Source organism: Fringilla coelebs (genome assembly GCF_963513975.1).
Source record: "Fringilla coelebs genome assembly, chromosome: 5".
In the NCBI taxonomy this organism is placed as follows: domain Eukaryota; kingdom Metazoa; phylum Chordata; class Aves; order Passeriformes; family Fringillidae; genus Fringilla; species Fringilla coelebs.
Genome location: NC_140033.1, coordinates 49,901,165 through 49,920,164, shown reverse-complemented (window position 1 = coordinate 49,920,164; position 19,000 = coordinate 49,901,165). Strand labels below are relative to the sequence as shown.

The window sequence follows — 19,000 nt, the reverse complement described above, 5'->3', positions numbered from 1 at the left end:
CAGTTCAGTTTCCCATTTTTCAGCCTTTTTAATGCACCAAGTGAACTTCCTCACACTAAGGAAAATTAAGTATTTCTTTTCTGCTTGCTTTGTAGCTGATGAGTAGTCAACAGCCCATGTGAAGGAAAAGAGAAGCAAGCAGATCCCCTGAATTGGGCTTTGTCCCTGTTAGCCCAGCCTCCCTTACTGCTCCTTGGGGCCAGCTGCGCTCTGCTCATGGAAAGGCAGAGGATGGGAAGGCTTGGGAGGTGACTGCAGAATGAGGAGAGCCATGATATCACAGACTTAAGTCTAGTAGAAATTCTTAGTCCCAAGGAATTGGAGTTTTTAGGAATAAGTCTTGTTTTCAGCATTGTTTCAAGGAGTTTTTGCATCCTCGAGCCTGCTCAATGACAAGGTGATAACTTTGTAAACTGGCCCTAGAGTTAGTACATCAGGCTGAAAAATAAGGATTTGCCATAAAACTACACAGAAGAACAGCTCCAAGCTTTGTCTCTACTAGCTGTGCATCATTCCCAACAGCAAATTCAGTTATAAAACATCCAAACCACTCTGGGCAGTTTTGATATAATTTATGTCATGGTGTTTTGTTTTTTTTTCTTGCATAGGCATAAATTACAATCTGTTGATTAAAAAATAAAAGGAACAAAACAGTGCAGCATTTGCAACAGGCTACAGCATCAAACACAAACTCCTGTCTGTAACCATCTGTTTCTGCAGGGCTAATTCATAACACATGTGTAGGGCAAACTGAGAAGGAGGGAGAATAGAGGAGGGAAATGGAGTAAATAAGAGAAATCTGCTCCCACAGCTGTTCTGCATTTCTCCTGCCTCACCAGGCTCATCTTCAGCATCAGCTCTAGGATTAAATACCCCTGGGCAGAGAAGCGCATGCTGAAGCAGCAGTTTTCTGTGCCCTCTTCTTTGGCAGCTCTGGGCAGTGCTGCAGAAATGCTGCAAGCTACAACCTCGAGAGCTGGCCACTTCTGGCACTTGGCACAGGGGCTCGGGCTGCAGCCCAGCACTGATGCTGAATTTGGGGGCTGAAAACCCACATGTAGCCTCAGCATATGTTTCTGGGGATCCTCACACAGATGGCATGGTGAGGTCTCTAAAACCAGCTAGAAAAGAGCATGGAGCCGCAGGATGAGCTCTCACTGGTGGCTCTAGGGAGTTTTACTTTGAACAGCAAAGATTTTCTTGTCCAAAGGACAGGGCAAGCTTGCACTGTAAAGCCAAATGCTCCCTAACCCAGACACAGCAGTTAACACCCACGTGGAAGGAGCAGAGATCCCACTACAACTCCATTTTCAGGGGAAGAGGTCACCTTTCCTGCCTCTCATGAGCATGCCTGATTTACCACAAAATCATTTTTTTCTTGGGCAAAGACCTTGTCTGTTCTTACAGTCCAAGCCAGAGACCAGGGAGCCAGAAGGAACATAAGAAAAGGGCTTTTTTCCCAGGCTCATGGCTATAGCTTTTGCTCCAGGAGCCAGAGAAAGGTGAGAAAAGGGAGAGCTTCATCTCTGCTTTCTCTTTATGATTCAAATAAATACAGGAGCTGGTCTGCCAAGCCCAGAACCGGTCTAGGCATTCATAAAAGCACAGCTCCATGTGCTCAGTGCACTCATGGACAGGGCTCCAAGGCAAGCGGGCAGCTGTAGACAAGTTTAAAATAACTTTGCCTGTGGATGCCAAGAATTAAGACTACGCTCAATATAGGAGAGAATTTATAGTCCCTGGCTCTGGCTCCAGGTCAGCTTTCTCCCTGCAGCAGGGCCTCCCAGCTCTGCAAGAGGCTCCACAGGGTAATTTTAACCTGTTGGAAACAGGACTGTGCCCTCTGAGCTCACTTCCCCTGCTTGGAGCAAGGAGACCCCTTCAGAAGGGATGTGCTGCCATCACCCTCACCCTCCCAGGCTGGCATGGAGGGAGTCAAGGTTCAGCAGCTCTGCCTGATGCCCATCAGGGGATGCTGAAAGGAGACACTTCTTCAGCCCCTCCTCCTCCTCCTCTATGCCTTCAGTGCTTCAAGAAGAGACCACCAGAGTGGGAATCGATACATGGTGCTCTCACAGTGTCAGGGCAAGGATGGTACCAGCACTGACCATGAGCCCTTAAGCTTTTCTTTCAATGAAACACAACACAAACCTGGAGGCTGTTAACACCATCCAAGAACATAAGCCAAGCTGTGTGATGCAGGCAGCCAGGAGGTGGAGGGGCCAGATGGCCCTAGCGCCCCTCAGCCTGGGGAAGGTCCCTGTGCATCCTTCCTGCAAACCCCTGCAGTGCCTCCACCCATCCCAACAGTACAGGCAAGATTTACATGCCCACTGCAAGCAAAACTCCCTCTCCTGCTCCAGCCCAGTCCTCCCACAGCCAGGGCTCAGAGAACAGTGCAATGCCAGTAAGGAGAGGTAGGAGGAAAAGGGAGCCCTTCCAAGAGAAAGGAGGTCAGCCCGCACAGCCATCTGCCATCGAGGACAGGAGAGCTAAGGGAGCCCTGCAGGGGGAGGGTGGCTCTGCATGCTGGCCCCTGCAAGCCCTGGCGATTGCCCTGTCTCCCCCCCAGGCGCCCTGCAGAGCCCTGGGGCAGCAGCTCCACTTGCTGCTAACAGTCAAGTATACACAGATGCAGCCATGGGCAAGAGGCCACAGCCACACATTGCAGTCTCAGAGCACATCCAGAGCAAGGAGGGCAGGAATGCCTCCAGCACCCCACCAACAGCAGTGCACGCAGGACCCCAGCTTCCAAGTCTAGCTACCAAGCCACCAACAACGTGAGGCCCGTATTTTAAACAGCTCTGCTCATCTTATTCTAGCTTATCCTACTGTGTATGCTATTCTACTAAACAAAGCTCTAGCCCTCTCCACATCTAAGCCACTCATCCAAGTGGAACCATGTAACATTCTCTGGTTAAGTACAAATTGCATGGAAAAAGTCTTTTTTCCCTTTGTTACTACAAATCACCCCCCCAAAAAAACCAACCCCAACACCCCAACTGGAAAATAGCTCCCCTCCCCACCCCTCTTTAAAAAAAAATATCAGAACAAACCCCAAAGGAAAAGCAGGCAACAGGAATTTTCAATAGCATCACCAAGCTTAACACTGGGAAGGCAGCCAGCCAGGGAGGCCAACAGCATCAGTAAGAGCCAACTCAGCTACTGTCAGCAGGAGGGCTTGAGTGGATGGATGGCAGCACCAAGGTGGGCTCTGCCACCAACATGTGCCACACGCCTCTCCTCCCGCTGCCCCAAACCATTAGTTTTATGTTAATACTTCATTAATACTGTCTTATTTCCTCTCTGCCGGCCCAGCATTGGAGGGCTGGAGATCTTTACCCAAACCAACACCAACACCAAGGCAAGAGAAGTGACCCTGTGTGGAGGGGGACTTGGTGGCCACGACCAGTGGCTCCCACCTACTCTGGCAGCACCGAGTCAGGCACCGTGGTCCCACACTCCGATCTCCTGCACCCAAGCCCATATGAAGCACATCACAAAATGACACACCCCTTTCCCAAGCCCTGGCCATGCTTGAAAGGAGTGGGACAACAGGGAAGAGGGGCAGCGCAAACCCGATACAAAGTTAGCTTAAAAAGTTAAAATGTCCCATATGCACTGAAAACAAGCCAGGCTGCGCTAGGACCCACGTGGGATGCTCTTGCCTCACCAGCCAGGTCCTTGGAAGAGTGAAAGCCTCACCCCTCCAACACCAGCTCTTCTCCTCCCCCCAGGGGAGCAGCTTCCAGGGACGGCTGCTGGCACGTGCCAGGATTTCTAGGTGCAAAGCAGTGAAGCAGACGCATCCCCTCCTGCTGCCAGCCCGGCAGCATCCTCATCCCGCGCGGGCCGGGGTCAGTGCACCGGCTCCCCGTGCACACGGAAGCGGTAGATGCAAGTGTATTCGGGATGGCCCCAGTTGCTCAGCACCCGGAGCTCCACCAGCTGGTATGTGCCCATAGAGTCACCCTTGGGGAGGAGGGAAAAGAAAAACCTGAGACCTTGAGGGCTCTCTTCAGCTCAGAGACCCCAGAGGCCCCATTTTCTTCTCAGGGGTCAGATGGTCCAGGGGTAAAGCATTTACCTCCAAGTAAAATGTTTGGATGGGGTCGCCATCATGGTTGTAGGTGAACTGTCCAAGGAGAAGGCCCTCCTCCTCTCCTTCTTCCTTTAAGCCCTATGGAAGGGCAGGGAGGCAGAAAGGGAGAACCAGGGGTCATCAGAGAGGGAGATCAGAGGTCATGCACACATCCGGGGCAGAAGAGGGAGAGGGAGACGCAAGCGTGCTTGGCCCCCGCTCCTGCTCTTCCAGGTCAAAATAGACAAATGGGAACAGGGACCAGTGGGGAAGGATGAAGGGGGGGAAGACCAAAAGTTACACCTACTCAAGCCCCTTTGTCCCCCCCAAACTCTTTCTGAAACCCGGTGCTGCCCCTCTCCCCACCAGTATTGCTTCTTCCTCTTCTTCAGGGTAAGACCAACACCCCCAGAGCGCCCCACAGCCAAGTATGGGGTTTGTTAGCCATCCCTTCCAGCACCCTCCAACCGTGTTCCCCACACCCCCCCCAGCTCTGGGTGAGGGCACTCACATAGACAGCGAAGTCCTTGGGGGCACTGGGGATGGTCCCCTGCGGTGAGAGGGCTTTCGGGATGTGCTCCAGCGTCACAGCCGTGGGGCGGATAATGCCCGAGAGGCGGATGACAGCAAAGCCCTGGGAGCCACGAAATGCCCAGCAGTTCCCAGGGTTGACGTCGGGCTACGAGCATGGAAGCGAGATGCCAGCAATGTTACCACCATCAGAGTCATTTTTGTCCCACCAGCCTGGCTGCTGGCTTGGAGCAACAGCCAAAGCCCAGTAAAAGCGCCAGGAGAAGCAGCCCAGCCCCCCACTCAGTGCCCACCTGCAGGATGACACGGGGGGACTGCGAGTGGTACCACAGGGGGATGCCGAACAAGCTCAGCAGCGCCGTCCGCGTCTCGTAGGTCTCTGAGCAGCGAGTGTTGATGACGCTGGCCCCTGGCGTGAGGAGAAGGCAGCAGGTGAGCGGCAGGCCAGCCCCCGTGGTCACCTCCCCAGGACAGCTGGCTCCTCCTGACCACCTACCTGCTGACTCCAGGGCATAGTCAACCATCCCCACACGGTCCTCGCTGTAGCGCTTCAGGGCCTGGCCCACGATGAGATGCACTTGCTGCAGTGGGAGCAGAGGGCACAGGAGGGTGACAAACTGGGGCAGGCATCCTGCCCCCCACCTGCCTGCCCCTGCAGGGACAGAGGGTGCAAGGACCCTCCCACAAAACAGCCACGGGATAGAACAGCCAGGGGATGAATCACCGTGGCAAAAATAAGAGAACACGCATTTGGCTGGGAAACCTCGTTAGAGGTTGCTAAAAATACCCCAGGGGAGAGGAGCTGTGCAGTGAAGGGGCAGCACCCAGGCATGCTGCACTTGCCTGTCCCCAGGAGGGGCTGGCCCAGAGGGAGGAGAGGTAGCACCAGACACAACCTGACAGACCACCCAGAATCATCAGCTGGTCCCTCCTGCCCTGTCCCACAGGATTGTTGGGAGCTCTCCCTATCCAGAAAAAGGGGAAATGGCTGGAGCATCCATCTGGAGCCAAAGGCAGCCTAAGGACCCTGCAGCACCACTTTGGGTCTAAATTTTATGGAGTGCATAAAGCTCACAGACTATAAGGACTGCTAATCCCAGCTTGATCCCTCCCTCCACTACCTCCACAGGGAATTGCCAGCAACTCTTTCCAAAGCAAGCAGGCTCATTTTTTCCCCTTGGTGTCATTCTGCTGAAATGCTTTGCACCAAACAACTCTGTAGTACTGCTGAAGAATGGGGATAAGCAAAATGCTCCACCCATGGAAGCCCTGATGGCACCTCTCCCACATTCTAGGTGAAGGATGCATGAGCAGAAGCTTGGATTTTAAGACAGTAAGTGTGAATGCTGAGAACCGGTCAGAGAATAAAGTCCGATAAACTTTCCCAGACATTCCTCTGGGAAGTTTTGAGAAAGTTCAGAGAAGGAATTAAAACAATCCTGCAGCTGGTGTTTTGAACTTGTTAATTGTAGGATGTTTACGAGAAGGGTGTTGTTCCTAACTACCCAAGGGTGTGAGAGATATTAATTAAGGACCAATCAGGTCCACCTTTATCATAATTCACTATAAAAAAACTTGTGGTTTCTAAAATCTTGGCTTTTGCCTTCTGAGAAGACACAGGAGTTGTGCCTCTTTATTCACCCATCCTCAACACAACAGCAACAAGCAAGAGCCTTGCAGGGCTGCAGGTATTAGCATCTGTGACCCTTCCAGAGCACAGAGCAAGCACAAACTGAGAAGGGAGTGGCAGAGAAGGAGTTTCAAGGGGCTCTTGCATCCTGTGAGCCCAGGATCAATATCCCAGCTGTGGGGGCTGTCCCAATGCCTCTGCCATCTGCCAGGCACACATGCCAGCCCCCTTCACACACAAAGTGGGGCACAGTCCCCAACCCTGTGGTCACCTTATGTCCATGGGGCTCAGGCCAGTACTCACCTCCTCTGTCACTCCTGCAGCCCCTCCTTGCCGCAGGGCCACTCCAATACCAGCCTGAGCATCCCGTGCTGACAGTCTCCGGTCCTCCAGGACTTTTGCAAGGATCTTATGCTCCAGAGCCCGGAGCTCTGCTTGCAAGTCTTCCCGCTGGAGGATGAAGGCAGCGGCACCATCCTGCTGGGACTGTGACAGGAACCTACTGATCCACACTGGGAGCTGTGTTTCCACCTGGAACAGTGCGGGCAGAGCTCAGCCTGGAGCAGGGACCCTCGCTTGCCTTTCTGCCAAACAGGCTGGGGACCGGGGACTCACATCAGCCCGCACTGTCTTCAGCTGCTCCAGTATCCCCTTCACGTGCTTCCCCATCACCTCCTGGTCTGACTTGAGGCTTGCCAGCTCCCTCCTCAGCACTGCCACCTCCTGCTCCAGCTTGCCCACCTCCTGCTGGAAGGTCCCTCGCAGGCTCTCCTGCACCGAGCTGTGCCGAGAGAAAGGTAACAAAACTTCATGCCAATAGGCCCAGTTCCCCTCTGCAAACTGAAGGGAGAGGTTCATCCCACCTCACCTATGCTCAACCCCATCTCAGACCCAGTTTTAATCCCAGTGGCAGTGACCTCTTCTACTGCATCCCATGGGAAAGCATCCTCAGCTCACCCCTCAGCTGAAGGACCACATTCACAGTGATGCAGAGTGACAGTGGCAAAGGTCATTGCTGCCCTTGCTCTTGGAGCTCTGCTGCCAGCCACAGAACGGCAGAATGGGTCAGGCTGGAACAGACCACAGCGGGTCACTTGGCCCAACCTTCCTGCTCTAGCAGGGTCATCCCAGACAGAGCACATGGCACAGGACTGCATCCAGACAGTTCTGGACTATTTCCAGTGAGGCAGACTCCACAACCTCTCTGGGTAATCTGCTCCAGTGTGTGGTCACTGCACAGTAAAGAAGTTCTCCCTCATATTCAGGTGGAATTTCCTGTGCATCAGTTTCTGCCCGTTGACTCTTGTCCTATTGCTTGGCACAGTGAGAAGAAGAGCCTGGCTCCAACCTCTTGTCACTCTCCCTTCAGCCACTGCCACTGATGAGGTCCCCTCTCAGTTGTCTCTTCTCAAGGCTGAACAGGCTCAGCTCCTTCAGCCTTTCCTCATAACAGAGATTCTCCAGTCCTTTCATCATCTCCGTAGCCCTGTGCTGGACCCGCTCCAGGAGCTCCATGGCTCCCCTGTACTGCTGAGGAGCTCAGAACTGGACACAGCACTCCAGAGGTGGCCTCACTAGGGCTGAGTAGAGGACAAGATCACCTCCCTGAACCTACTGACAACGCCCTTCCCAATGCACCCTAGGATACCACTGGCCATTTTGGCCAGAAGGGCACAGTGCTGGCTCCCACAGACACCCACATATGTATCCTTCCTTCCTCTCCCCCCAGACTACGCCTCTTGATCTCTCCTTTGTCCCCAGCCAGGCCTGCAAATCCCTCCTAAGCCTGGCTGAGGGGAATTCACCCAGCTAGCTGCCCCACAGCCAGCGTTACCTCTGCCACTCAGAGTTCAGCTCCAGCAAGCGCGCTTCCATCTCCTGCCAGGAAAAGGGGAAGGGGTGAGACGTGTGGCACCACTGCTGAGGGGTCCCATCCAGGCACCACCACACGCTCTCCGCTTACCCGGGAATCTTGTGCCATCTTGCCCAGGCGCCCGTCTAGATCCCTCTGCACCTGGGCTCGGAGCACATCCAGCTCGCCCTGGAGGATGAGGAACAGGGTGGAATATCAGAGCCCGGCCCTGGCCACCCCCATCTCGCCGCAGTCCCGGTGTCACTCACCTGGAGCTGGTTGGCCATGTCGGTGTGGAGATGCTCCTTCAGCCCCGCGTCCCGCCGGCTCACCAGTCCCTCCAGCAGTGCAAGGATGTCCCCCGGGGGTGGCTCTCCCCCTGCTGTCACTGCTGCCGCCCCACGACGCAGCTCCCACCGTGACAGCTCGGCCTCCAGCGCCTCAAAGCGCTTCTCCAGGGACTGGAAGCGAGCCAGGAGTCGGTGTCCCCCCTGCAGTGACAAAAACAGGGTGTGGTGCAGCCCCCCAGGGAAGTGCCTGCTCCACAGGACCCCTGTGAAAGGGGACTCTGACCACCCACTCCCAGAGTCAGCGGCAGCTTATTCATCTGTTGCTTCCCAGGAGAAGGCAGATGTTCCCCCTGCTCCATCCCAGGGACACCCCGAGAGTGAGATGGCCACAAGCTGGGGGAGCCAGTGTGGAGCCATCATGGGCCCCGTTCTCCACCATTCCTCACACCCTGGAAGCAATTGTCCAGCCATGGATCACACCATCCCAGCTCTGCCTGCAAGGCACTCCTCCCACCTGGGCCACCATCATGCCTTTGCTGAAGCTTACCTGGTCCAGCGTGGTCAGGTCCCCTGCCCCAGGAACGTCAGAGGAGGAGGAAAGCTTTCCAGCTCCCCACCACGGGAAGGAAGGCAGGCTGAGTGTCGACAGCCCGTACGGGTAGAAGTACCAAGCTCCTGAGCACAGAAGGATGAGATGGTCAAAAGCACAGGCTGGTAATGGGGCACAGTAGTGGACAGGGTGGACATGCAGAGGCTCAGCCATCAGCATCTCCAGGGATTACCAGGAGACACTGCACGGGGATGCAGATGGGCCAGGTTACCAGAAGCCATGAGCACTGAGCTCCAGGCCAGCCCATCCCCCGGCTATGGCAGTGGGATGCTCTGCACTGTCCCAGATCTCAGGGCAGCACATCAAGGAAGGTGGCTCACCGTAGGCGGCAGCAGCGAGGAGCAGGAGGAGCAGGAGCAGCAGCAGGGCCCTCTTCAGACGTGGGTAGCGCCTGGAGCATGGAGAAGAGAGAGGTGCCTGTAGGACTGCAGCCACCTTCCATCACCTTTGGATGGGGGCGAGAGGGAAAGCAAAGACACCCACCACCCCAAATGTGCCTCCCCTTGCCAGGGTCCTGCAGGTTTTCCCCACGCTTACCCCATCCTGGTGTGCCCCCCAGCACACTCACCTGGAGAAGGGGACGCTGTCCAGGTGGGAAGCTGTGCCGGTGAGGCGGCGCCAGGCCCCTGCCAGCCCTGAGAACAGCCACCCCATGAACCGAACTGCCAGGAGAAAAAAACAAGCCTCAGGAGTCATGACAGATGTCCCCTCCATTCCCAAGAGTGGCACCACAAGGGGATAAAACCCCTCCACCCAAACAGGGGATAGCACACACAGGACCTGGAGAACTGAGATGCTGACTGGCAGGAACACTGCTGCTGGAAGTGCCCCTGCTAGCCTTCCACTCACCTGGGGAGGTGAACACATGCCAGAGGAAGGAGCCCACCCGGGAGGCTGCAGTTCTCAGACCTGACCCAGAGCTACTCTGGCCTGAGTAATAGTGACCTGGAAAGGAAGCAGCAAGCCACCAATGCAGACAGCATCTCAGTGCATTGCCCACAGCAAAGGCTTTGCACTGGGGGTGGCATCTAGTGGGGACTGGCAGCACACTGGGTACAACCAGGCCCCCCCTGGGGATGCCTCCCCTCCATTCCTGCCACTACAGACAGACTAGTGCATCCCTACCAGCATAGTCGTCCTCCGAGGAGTACCCGGATGAAGATGTGTAGGTGTCGTAGGTTTTGCTCTCTAGCACCCCGTTGATCTTACTGGACTCAGTGTCCCCTGTGCCTCTTCTCCTCCTGGTGGAGAGCTCTCCACCTGCCCCAAAACACAGAGTTCCACTGAGAAAACGCCCACCACTACTTCCACAAGGGGCAACCCAGTCAGCCAGCCTGGACAGTTGCCCCAAGACTCGCCAGTGTCCAGGGAGGTCCCCAGCTGCCCTAGGAGAGCGGGAGGGCTCACCCCAGTAAGTGCTGCCGTCCAGGTCATCATCCAGCATGGAGCTACCCAGGGCAGCAAGGCCCCGGCTGCCCCCCAGGTAGGACTCGCTCATCATGGACTCGCTATAGTAGGAGGTTTGGGTGCTGGGGGCAGGAGAGAGGCGCTTTGTGCTACTCGATTTCCTCCTGATCGTCCTGCAGGAGGCGAGAGCAGGCTCATCAGACATGTGCGGTTACAAGGTGGCGGGGGGGGGGGGTTGTCAGAGTGCACTCATGGGGGAAAATGGGGAATTCACCCCAATCCCTCGACCAGCATCACTTCCCTCCACCCAGCTTTCGGAGGCTGCAACCTCTGCTTTGCAGAGGCCTCCCGCCCGTCCCGGGCACCGCTTCCGCTCGCACCGCTGCGGTTTTCCGGCCGACACTCGCAGCGCACCTCCCTCCCTCCCTCCCTCCTCCCTCCCTCCTGCCTCTCGCCATCCAGCTGCGGCTGGGAGCTGGCACCCGGCCACCCACGGCGGGCTCCTGTGCCGGGCCCGCGGGGACGCAGAGGTGCCTGCGCTGGGAGCGCGGGGCTTTGGCCGGAGCAGGGGCACGGCCAGTGCCGAGGCGGCCATGCCGGAGCGCCTCGGGCTCACCGTCATGCTCCTTTTGCAAGCTATCCCCACAGCCCACGCAGGAAGGTGCCCGGTCCCTGGTGTGGGATGGAATGCCCCGCCCGTGTCAGATTTGGGCAGGGGGAAGCCCCCACTCGTGCCCCCCACTAACCTGCCGGTGGTCTCCTTGAAAGGGAGCTGCGTCCCACCCAGCAGAGATGTGCTGCTGCTGCTGCTGGTCGTGGCATCATCGTCCCCGGGGTAATAGCGGCTGGTGACAAGGCGCTGGCTGCGGCGGGACATGGCGGCAGCACGGAGGGGAGCTCGGCTCACCTGGGGGTGGGGAGAGGGCGGGAGAGCGAGGGAAGTGTCAGTGGCAGGGACCCTGGAGGGACGCACCCAGCGGGATCCCGCTGGCGGGGACCCCGCCCCTGTGGCAGGGGTCCCGGCGCACACCGAACGGCGTCCCGAGCTGGCGGCCGTGGGGTGTCCCGGGATGGAGCCGCGCCCGGTACATGCCGAAAATCCCCTTCTTCTCCTTCCCCCTCCGCGGACCGCCCGCGCGTGGAGCGGCTGCTGGCGGCCCGACACATTATTCCCCGAGGCCCGGTACGGAGCCGGCCCGCCCGCAAGCCCCGGCTTTGCCCCCGGCTTTGCCCCGGCCGCGCCGCCCCGCTCGCAAACCCACCGACCGGCCAGTGCCGCGCAGCGAGGAACGATCCCCTCCGTCCTTCCCGGCCGCTCTCGCCACCGCCGCCGCCGCTCCCTTTTGTTTTGCGGGGGAAGGCGGCACCCGCCTCCCGCCCTCCCCCCGGACACCCCCGCCGCCGCCGCCGCCGCCGCCCCGCCCCGCCCGCCGCCGCGGAGAGGGGGGCAGCCACCGCTCCCCCGGCCTCTGGGGACCTCTTCTTTATCATCATCGTTATTGCTATTTATTATTATCACCGCCACAGGCGTATTCTTTTTATTTCATTTTCTTTTATTTTTATCATTTTGGGGGGCCCGATGATGAGGGCCCGAACACACTCTGCTGCCCACGGGGACCTGGTCCCCAAACACCTCAGCCCTGGGGCTCCTCCGCCATGCCCAGCACGGACAGCAGTCAGCCCACGCTGCCGGCCAAGGGCGTGGGTGATGCCGGCCCAAAATAGGAGCTCCCAGGTGCAGGGCTGCACCCCAGCCCCGTTTGGGCTTTTCTGGGGTGGCTGGTTTGCTGGTCCTGGTGGGGTGAGAAATCCCCGCACCCCACGCACCACCCGTCACGGCGACACGGCCGAACCTGTCCCTGGGGCGTGGGCAGCCCCGCTCGACACCCGTGTGCCCACGCCGCCCCGACTGGGCAGGCGTGTTCTGCCGCTCCCCGGGCCGCCGGCCGCAGACGCCCCGCTGCCACCGCTCTTCCCCACGGGCGGCTGGGCAGGCTCGTCAGGGGGTGTGCGAGCCAAACCGGGCTGCTCCCATGGGACCTTGAACGGACTCTGTGCAAACTCACCAGGCTGAAAAAAACCAGCCCCCCCCCTACCCACACACCTCGCGTTTCAAATCTGACAGCGCCTCGGAAAAACGATTTGCCTGGGGAGCTCTGGAGTCAGAGCAACTGGCTACCTGGCTGTGAACGCGGTTGTTCAGACTATTTCTGTGGGCAGGAACGGTCCCCCTGGCCTTGGATATGGGGCATAAAGGTATTTATAGAAAGAGTTAAAAAACTACGAAGCTGGCAGAAGGGAAGTAACCTATTGCAAAACAGCCCTGAAACCTTTTCCTCCGTGTGCTGGGCTTTGGGGCATGAGCCAGGGCAGTGGCAGGAGGACGTGCTGTCAGCACTGGGGGGGCACACCGCAACAAACCCCGATTCAGCGTCCCCAGCCCCGTTGTGTAACGCAGACAGATCCTCTTTGTCTCCCTTTTCTTTTTTTTTTCCTGCCTTTTGAGCCCATTTTTTGTTCCAGCCAAAATCTCTGCCTAGCTTTTCCAGCTCCATCTCCCACTGTGCCAGCTGCCCTTTTTCACCCCCTCCAGTGGCTTCCCATCCCTTTGCAAGTGTCTAGCTGGGACAGAGGACATCTTCCCCCCCCCAGTGGCAACTTTATCTCTGGCCATGCAGATGGCAATCCCGTGTCCCAACCTGGGTACGCTGGCAGTGGCTGTCACAATGGCACCTGCTCCAGCTGACGTAACCCTGCGTGGATTAACCCCCCGGGAGGCTCAGGGGATAAGCTGGGTGCTGAGCCACCAGGCACTAAGTAGGGTGCACAGCCCCGGGTCAATCCATCCCCTCCTCAGGAGCCACTTTTTTGGGTGTGAAGGGAGTCAGTGGCGGTTCCTGGGGGATTTGGGAAGATGTTCTCTGGGGAGCGGGGTTTGTCCTTGCTGCATCCCTGGTCTTGTGGAGGAGGAGGTGATGTCAGAGCCACGGGAGTTTTTGAGTGGGTGTGGGAAGACTGGGGCAAAGATAAGTGGCATGTAGCTGGGAGCTTCTGCCTCATTTTCTCCACAGCAGCAGTGGGGAGTGACAGCTCTCTTTTTGGGGGTCACCAGGGCATCACCATGCTCGGGGTGGGGGTGGGGCAGAAGGGGTGGGCCCAGCTGTTCCAGTTTGGCAGTTCTTACTGGGGAAAGGCAGGAAAAATCCCTACCCTGTCCTAAAAGGCTTTGGAGGGCTGAAGTGACACGTCCAGGCATGCAAGGACAGGCCAAGGCTGGGAAAGCAGCCTTAGTGGGGAAGATCACAGCTCGTGTCTTCTCCACTAGGCCAACCTTTTTATTTAAATTCCCTCCCTGTCCCACCTATCCTTACAACCTGCTTTCCTGGTTCATCACGCCACCAGCTCCGGCACCACCAAAAGCTGAGGCTAAACAGAGCTGCACATCGATCCCCACATCACCCTCGGCAGCACACCAAAACAGCCCAATCCAGCAGGGTACCCAGCCCCCATCACACCCACGACCCCACATCATCCACCAGCACCTTCTCCTGGTGGGCTGCCCTGGCCAGGCAGTGTCCCACCGCCAGGAGCACCTTCCCCAGGCGCCGGTCCAGTGCCTGCAGGTGGGGCTCAGCCAGGACGGGGGCCAGCGGATCTGCAGCCAGCGCCTCCCGCAGCACATCGCTCAGGCGGTAGGGCTGGGTGGCCAGCAGCTGCAGCCGCAGGTAAGTCGACTTCTTGATGCTGCCAGAGATGAGGAGGGAGAGGTCTCGATAGGAGGAGCCTGTCCCCAGCAGCAGCTCCGGGGTGGGGGCAGCCCCTTACCTGCAGCATTGCTGGAGAGGGGCCAGGATGGACGGTTCATCGCGTGAGTGCGTGCCGAAGCTGGGGGTGTGGAGAAGCCCAGAAGGATGTGTCAGGGTGGCATTTTGGCAAGACTGGAGGTCTCCCCCCACCCCTCTTCTGTGATTGCTCCCCCCTACTCCCCAGCTTTACCCGCGACCATTGTCCAGGTGGAGCAGGAAAGTGTCATTCCCAAATTTCTCAAAGGTCTCATAGTGGTGCCGGTCCATGTTGCCTGTGGCGGGCCAACAAATTTGGCATCAGGTTGTGGGCTGGAAGATGGGAGCAAAGACACGGAGCACTCTTCTGGTGTGAGACTGAAACCCGGAGCCCAGGAAAAAGGGTTGGAGGCACCTCTAACTTGTCCATCTGGTGGCCATGGCCGTGCAGGGGAACTGAGCAGAGACCCCATGGCCTCATCCCCCCAGCAGAGACCCTCCCCTTCTCATCCCAGCAGCCCCACAGAGGGACAACAGTGGCAAATGGAGCAGAAGTAATGGCAAAGCCATGGCTGGGTGGTCAGGAATGAGGAGGTGGGAAACTCTCCCAGTCAGATACTGGTGAGAGGACAGTGCAGGGAGGAAGAAGTGGCCCAGGGACAGGAGAGGCAGCAAGAGCCCCGGGCGGCATCATCTCCACCTCTGGCTCTCCAGGGGCTGCATGTGAGAGTGTGCTGGAAGGTGCTTCTCATGTCCAGAGTATTCAGCTGGGATCTCCCTGGAATCTCTTGACCTTCAGCTTCTGCCTGGGAAATGCCCTAGTGGCACAGCCCTGTGCTCTCATTGTAAGACTGCGGCTCATTGCAGCCTGAATGACAGTTTGGCCAACAAATCTCACGGGGCATAGAACCACGGGACACGGAACCATTTGGGCCTCTAGGTCCTGAGGGACCTCCAGAGCCCTCAGCACAGGCACGGAGGGGCTCACCCATGAGGAAATCGAGGATCGCCATGTCGATGAGGTCGAGGAGGCGATGGCCCCTGTCGTAGGGCGGCGTCTCTCGCACCTGAGCGCAGTAGTTGGGGTTCAGCTCCCACCTGGTGGCAGAGGCCAGGGAGGGCAATGGGGCCATGAGAGCAGCTGTGGAGAAGCGCCCTCCCACCCCATGGCTCTGCTGACCCATGTCCCCACACCCCCCATGCCCCGTCTCACTCAGCCTTCTTGCTCTTGTGGTAGGAGCGGCGCCAGGGGCTGCGCCAGGAGCGGCGCTTGGCCAGGGTCTTGTCGGGGAGCAGGGCAGCCATGGAGCCCTCCAGGCAGTCCGGTTTGCCGCAGAGGGCGTGCTCGGTGGAGCAGTAGTAGGAGCACTCCCCGTAGAAGCAGACGTTTCCCGCTGGCCAGGTGACAAAACAAAGGTTGACAAAGAGAAGGAAGGCACCCCCAGGCAGAGTGGTCTAGCAAACAGCCAGGGAAGGATGCTCCATGCACTCTGGCCATGTGCCACCAGCAAAGCAATGGCAAGGGAGGCTGTGAGGAGCAAAAGCCTGTTGGCAGGGTACCCGTGGGAGCTGGAACAGTCCCCAGCGGGATAGCTTGTCTGAGTGCGGGGGGAGCCAGGGCAGCAGCAGCCAGCACCAGGTGAGCTCCATCCAGGTGGCCACAGGAGCGGACAGAGAGCATGAAAGCTCACCTGGGGAGATGAAGAAAGTCTTGGCCAGTTTCTTGTCTGTGGTGATATCCCGAATTTCCTTTGTTATGTTGACCAGACGGCCAGAAACTGGGGGGATTCGCCGGAAATCCAGGATCCTGAAACACAGAACTTGGAACTATTTCTTACTGACCTCAGCTGGTTTAATAACAGCGAGTTATTAAAACTGACAGGAGACACAGGTATCCCTCACAACCGAGGAGCGAGAGGTGGCATCAAGGAGGAGTTTCTCTGGTGCTTTACCAGTATGGGAGGGCAGGCTTGGATGCAAAGCTTATGCTTACCGGTCCAGGTGGAAGGCTGCAATCTCTGCATTGTGCCGCTCAAAGTCTGAGAAGTAGAAGAAATCAACGGGGGTCTCCTGGTCCCGGGTCTGCCTGGGGAGAAAGGGGACAGTGGGGGCAATCATCAAGGGTGGGGCCACACCAAGCACGGGATTAGTTCCAAACCACCACTCACCTTGTCTTTCCTTGTGACACTGGAGACACAGACAAACCCAGTCTCCTCCAGTCACTTCCTGATGGGAGGGCGGCTCCAAGCCCCCTATCCAGGTTCCCAACGCAAGGGGTGGAGAAGCCCTCATGGACTGGAGGCTCCTGGATGGTCCTCATGGACCACCTTCTTCTTTCCACCACTGGAGGTCACTACCCCATCACAAGCTGCATCCAGTTTGCAGCAAGTACCGCCAGGGAAGGCGAGGGAAAGGGGACCATTCTGCTCGCCTGTTTTGGGATGGAGGTGCTGAAGCGAGGCAGCACATGAAGCATTTCTCCCTCCATGGTCCCCTCTGGCCACTTCTTGCTACCTAACAGGACCGTGTGGGTGAGATACAGGGTTGTCCCAGGCTCTACTCACTTCATGGGCTTGAAGAGGGCCTGGCCATAGTTTGGGAACGTCATGATGAGCTTGAGCTGGGTCCCGCCGGACTTCTGGACTGAAAGGAGGCACATGGGGATGAGGGAGGCAGGCAGCAGGCAGCGGGGCAGGGTGTGGGCAGGGGTACGGGCAGGGAGGCGGTACCCGAGCTGACGATCCTTTGCGTGGCCAAATCCCGGAGGAGCGTGGGCAGCAAGGGGTCCCGGCGGGGGTACAGCTCATAGCGGTTGATGCCGATGTGGAATTTGAGCCACGTGGGGTAGGTGTCATAGGCTGTCTTCCCTGTCGGGAGGAGCGTCTCGGCTTTACTGCTGCTGACCCTGCAGCCCAACAGCCACCACCACCCAACAACAATGACAGCTTTTAGTTGGGACAGGATGGGTCCCGTGTCCCCGGGCCCTTCCTGGGAGCCAGTGCACGGAGGGTGAGGTGGGGAGAAAGGCCAGAGCAAGCCCTGGATTGGTTCCAGGTTTCATGGTGGCAGGACTCCCTGCCACATATGGCCTCCATGGGGCTCTTGGCACCTGGTAGATCCCACCCGAAGTTGGTGGCCAGGAAGACCCACCAGCATGGCTGGATTGGACACAGTGTCTTCCCTCCATCCCCCATGGAAAATCCCTGGGTTGATCCTGTTTCCCTCATCCATGCATTTATTTCCCTGCTGGAACAGATCACCTCATAGTTTTTCCCTAAGTACAGTCTGCTACACTCCTCCATGTGCTTACTGGGGACACACATGTGTACACTGGACAAGGGTGGAGGAGCATGGGCTTCCCAGCCATCCCCAGCACTGACCTGAACTCCTGTCCTCAACAGCCCATTCCCCTGGGTGGGTTTCCCCAGGCGGATAAGTTTGGGTTAGCACTATCCCTGCCTCTGTGCATCCTGGGAATTTGCAGTTTGCTGGCATTCAAGGGAGCCCCTGGGAGTATCTGCCCCACCTCTGTGCTAGCACACACTGGCACTGCAATGGGACAGTTAGCCCAAGGCATCTATAACCCAAATCCGTGTCTCTCTCTAGGGAAACACAGACCGTGCATTGCTTTCATCAAACCAGACCCAAGGTGGTCCTCAGAGATAAGGCAAATGCCCATTTGTGGAAACCAGCTCTTAAGCCAGCTTTTATTCTCTCCCAGTTCTAGCAGGCACCACTTTTGGAAGGTGTGCTTTCTGTAAGGAAGCTGCTATGTGTTACAATGCTAAAGCTTTTAATATCTTCCCTTCTAATTAGAGGTTAGTAGTCCAAAGATAAAAATAGACTGTCAGCAGTGAGCTCACCATGCGACCGAGCCTAACAAGGTCAGGCAATATCCTGCAAAATGCAGGACAGAAATGGTCTCATGGTTAGAGGTAACCTAAATTGCAGCTTTGCATCTCCAACATACTGAAAGGGAGATAAAACTGGTTAGAAATCTGGAGTGGGGACTTCCTCATATACAGAGAGAGATACTAAGGGCTAGTCTGCATTGGAGAAGGGAAGGAGCTGAGGAGATCACCTAATAGATATCCGTAACACAATGAATAATTCAAGAGTCTCCTTTAGCTTCGCTGTGTGCTACAAGCTTATGGGTGGCAGCCCAAAAATTCAGGGCTAGGAGAGGATTTGAGATATGAGAAGATCATGCTCAGTAATGGGGGCCCCTCTAGGGTAGGATGCTGATCTACAGAAGGGAACTACGTTTGGTCCCTGCTGCTTGTTCCCTGAAACCCACATATTCCCCAAATGCAAACTAGGGTTGAGCTTGCTCCTCACCATTCGTCACTCCCGCTGCTGTGCAGGCTGAACTTCTCCATGGGATTGACGACAAACAGCTTGTCTTTCTCTGTCACCTCTGGGACTGGGATGTTGTAAAGAGGATGCTCGAAGAGTGCTGCCAGCTTTGATCCTTTGGTCCACCCTGCATTCGCCTCTTCATGCTGCTGTTGGACCCCGGGCTCTCCAGCCCTTAAGTGCAGCCCCACTCTCTCTGGCTGGGAACTTTTCTCCAAGGAGCCGTTGCTTCCACTGAAATCTTGAAGGATTCGCAGGCTGAGCTTTTTGAGGCTGGCTGGCATGGGGCTGCCTGACGGGACACCCACAGCTTTTGATGCTTTAGTATTGCAGCCACAGGACCTGTGGGTTGTGGGGAGAGCAAAATCCACCACCAGGTGCACAAGAAGGGCCAAGAACAGAAGAAAGAGAAAGCTGATTTTAAGTTTCCTCTGGAACAGCATTTGCAGCCGGCACCGCAT

The 19,000-nt window shown here is 57.2% G+C and overlaps 2 protein-coding genes across 3 annotated transcripts; both read right to left on the bottom strand.

Moving 5' to 3' along the window:
- Nucleotides 1–555: 555 nt before the first annotated feature.
- SUN2 (Sad1 and UNC84 domain containing 2) lies at nt 556–11,991 on the bottom strand. Of its 2 annotated transcripts, none has more exons than XM_084206461.1 (18): nt 11,668–11,991; nt 11,148–11,308; nt 10,402–10,574; nt 10,120–10,254; nt 9,844–9,939; nt 9,563–9,656; nt 9,315–9,385; nt 8,932–9,059; nt 8,364–8,585; nt 8,206–8,283; nt 8,077–8,120; nt 6,858–7,023; nt 6,546–6,773; nt 5,109–5,193; nt 4,906–5,021; nt 4,593–4,760; nt 4,088–4,180; nt 556–3,972 (listed from the first exon to the last, which is right to left on the bottom strand). In XM_084206461.1, the coding sequence occupies exons 1-18, from the start codon at nt 11,893–11,895 to the stop codon at nt 3,859–3,861; spliced, it is 2,400 nt and encodes a 799-aa protein (XP_084062587.1). In that variant the 5' UTR covers nt 11,896–11,991; the 3' UTR covers nt 556–3,858. The 2 variants fall into 2 exon arrangements, with proteins under 2 accessions (XP_084062587.1, XP_084062588.1); XM_084206462.1 differs by having other exon boundaries at nt 11,664–11,743.
- A 1,919-nt stretch (nt 11,992–13,910) lies between these two features.
- LOC311153579 (extracellular serine/threonine protein kinase FAM20C-like) lies at nt 13,911–19,000 on the bottom strand (the record flags this gene model as incomplete). The annotated part of the gene is made up of 10 exons (XM_084205522.1): nt 13,911–14,145; nt 14,227–14,286; nt 14,398–14,479; nt 15,172–15,281; nt 15,397–15,577; nt 15,875–15,990; nt 16,177–16,269; nt 16,748–16,826; nt 16,913–17,088; nt 18,522–19,000. The coding sequence occupies 10 exons, from the start codon at nt 18,998–19,000 to the stop codon at nt 13,911–13,913; spliced, it is 1,611 nt and encodes a 536-aa protein (XP_084061648.1).

Coding starts and splice junctions, on each gene's coding strand:
- SUN2 (XM_084206461.1), bottom strand. CDS start 11,895: ATGATGATAAAGAAGAGGTCCCCAGAGGCCGGGGGAGCGGTGGCTGCC. Junction 8,121..8,205: donor AGATGGCACAAGATTCCCGG/GTAAGCGGAGAG, acceptor TTTTCCTGGCAG/GAGATGGAAGCGCGCTTGCT. Junction 7,024..8,076: donor CTGAACTCTGAGTGGCAGAG/GTAACGCTGGCT, acceptor CTCTCGGCACAG/CTCGGTGCAGGAGAGCCTGC.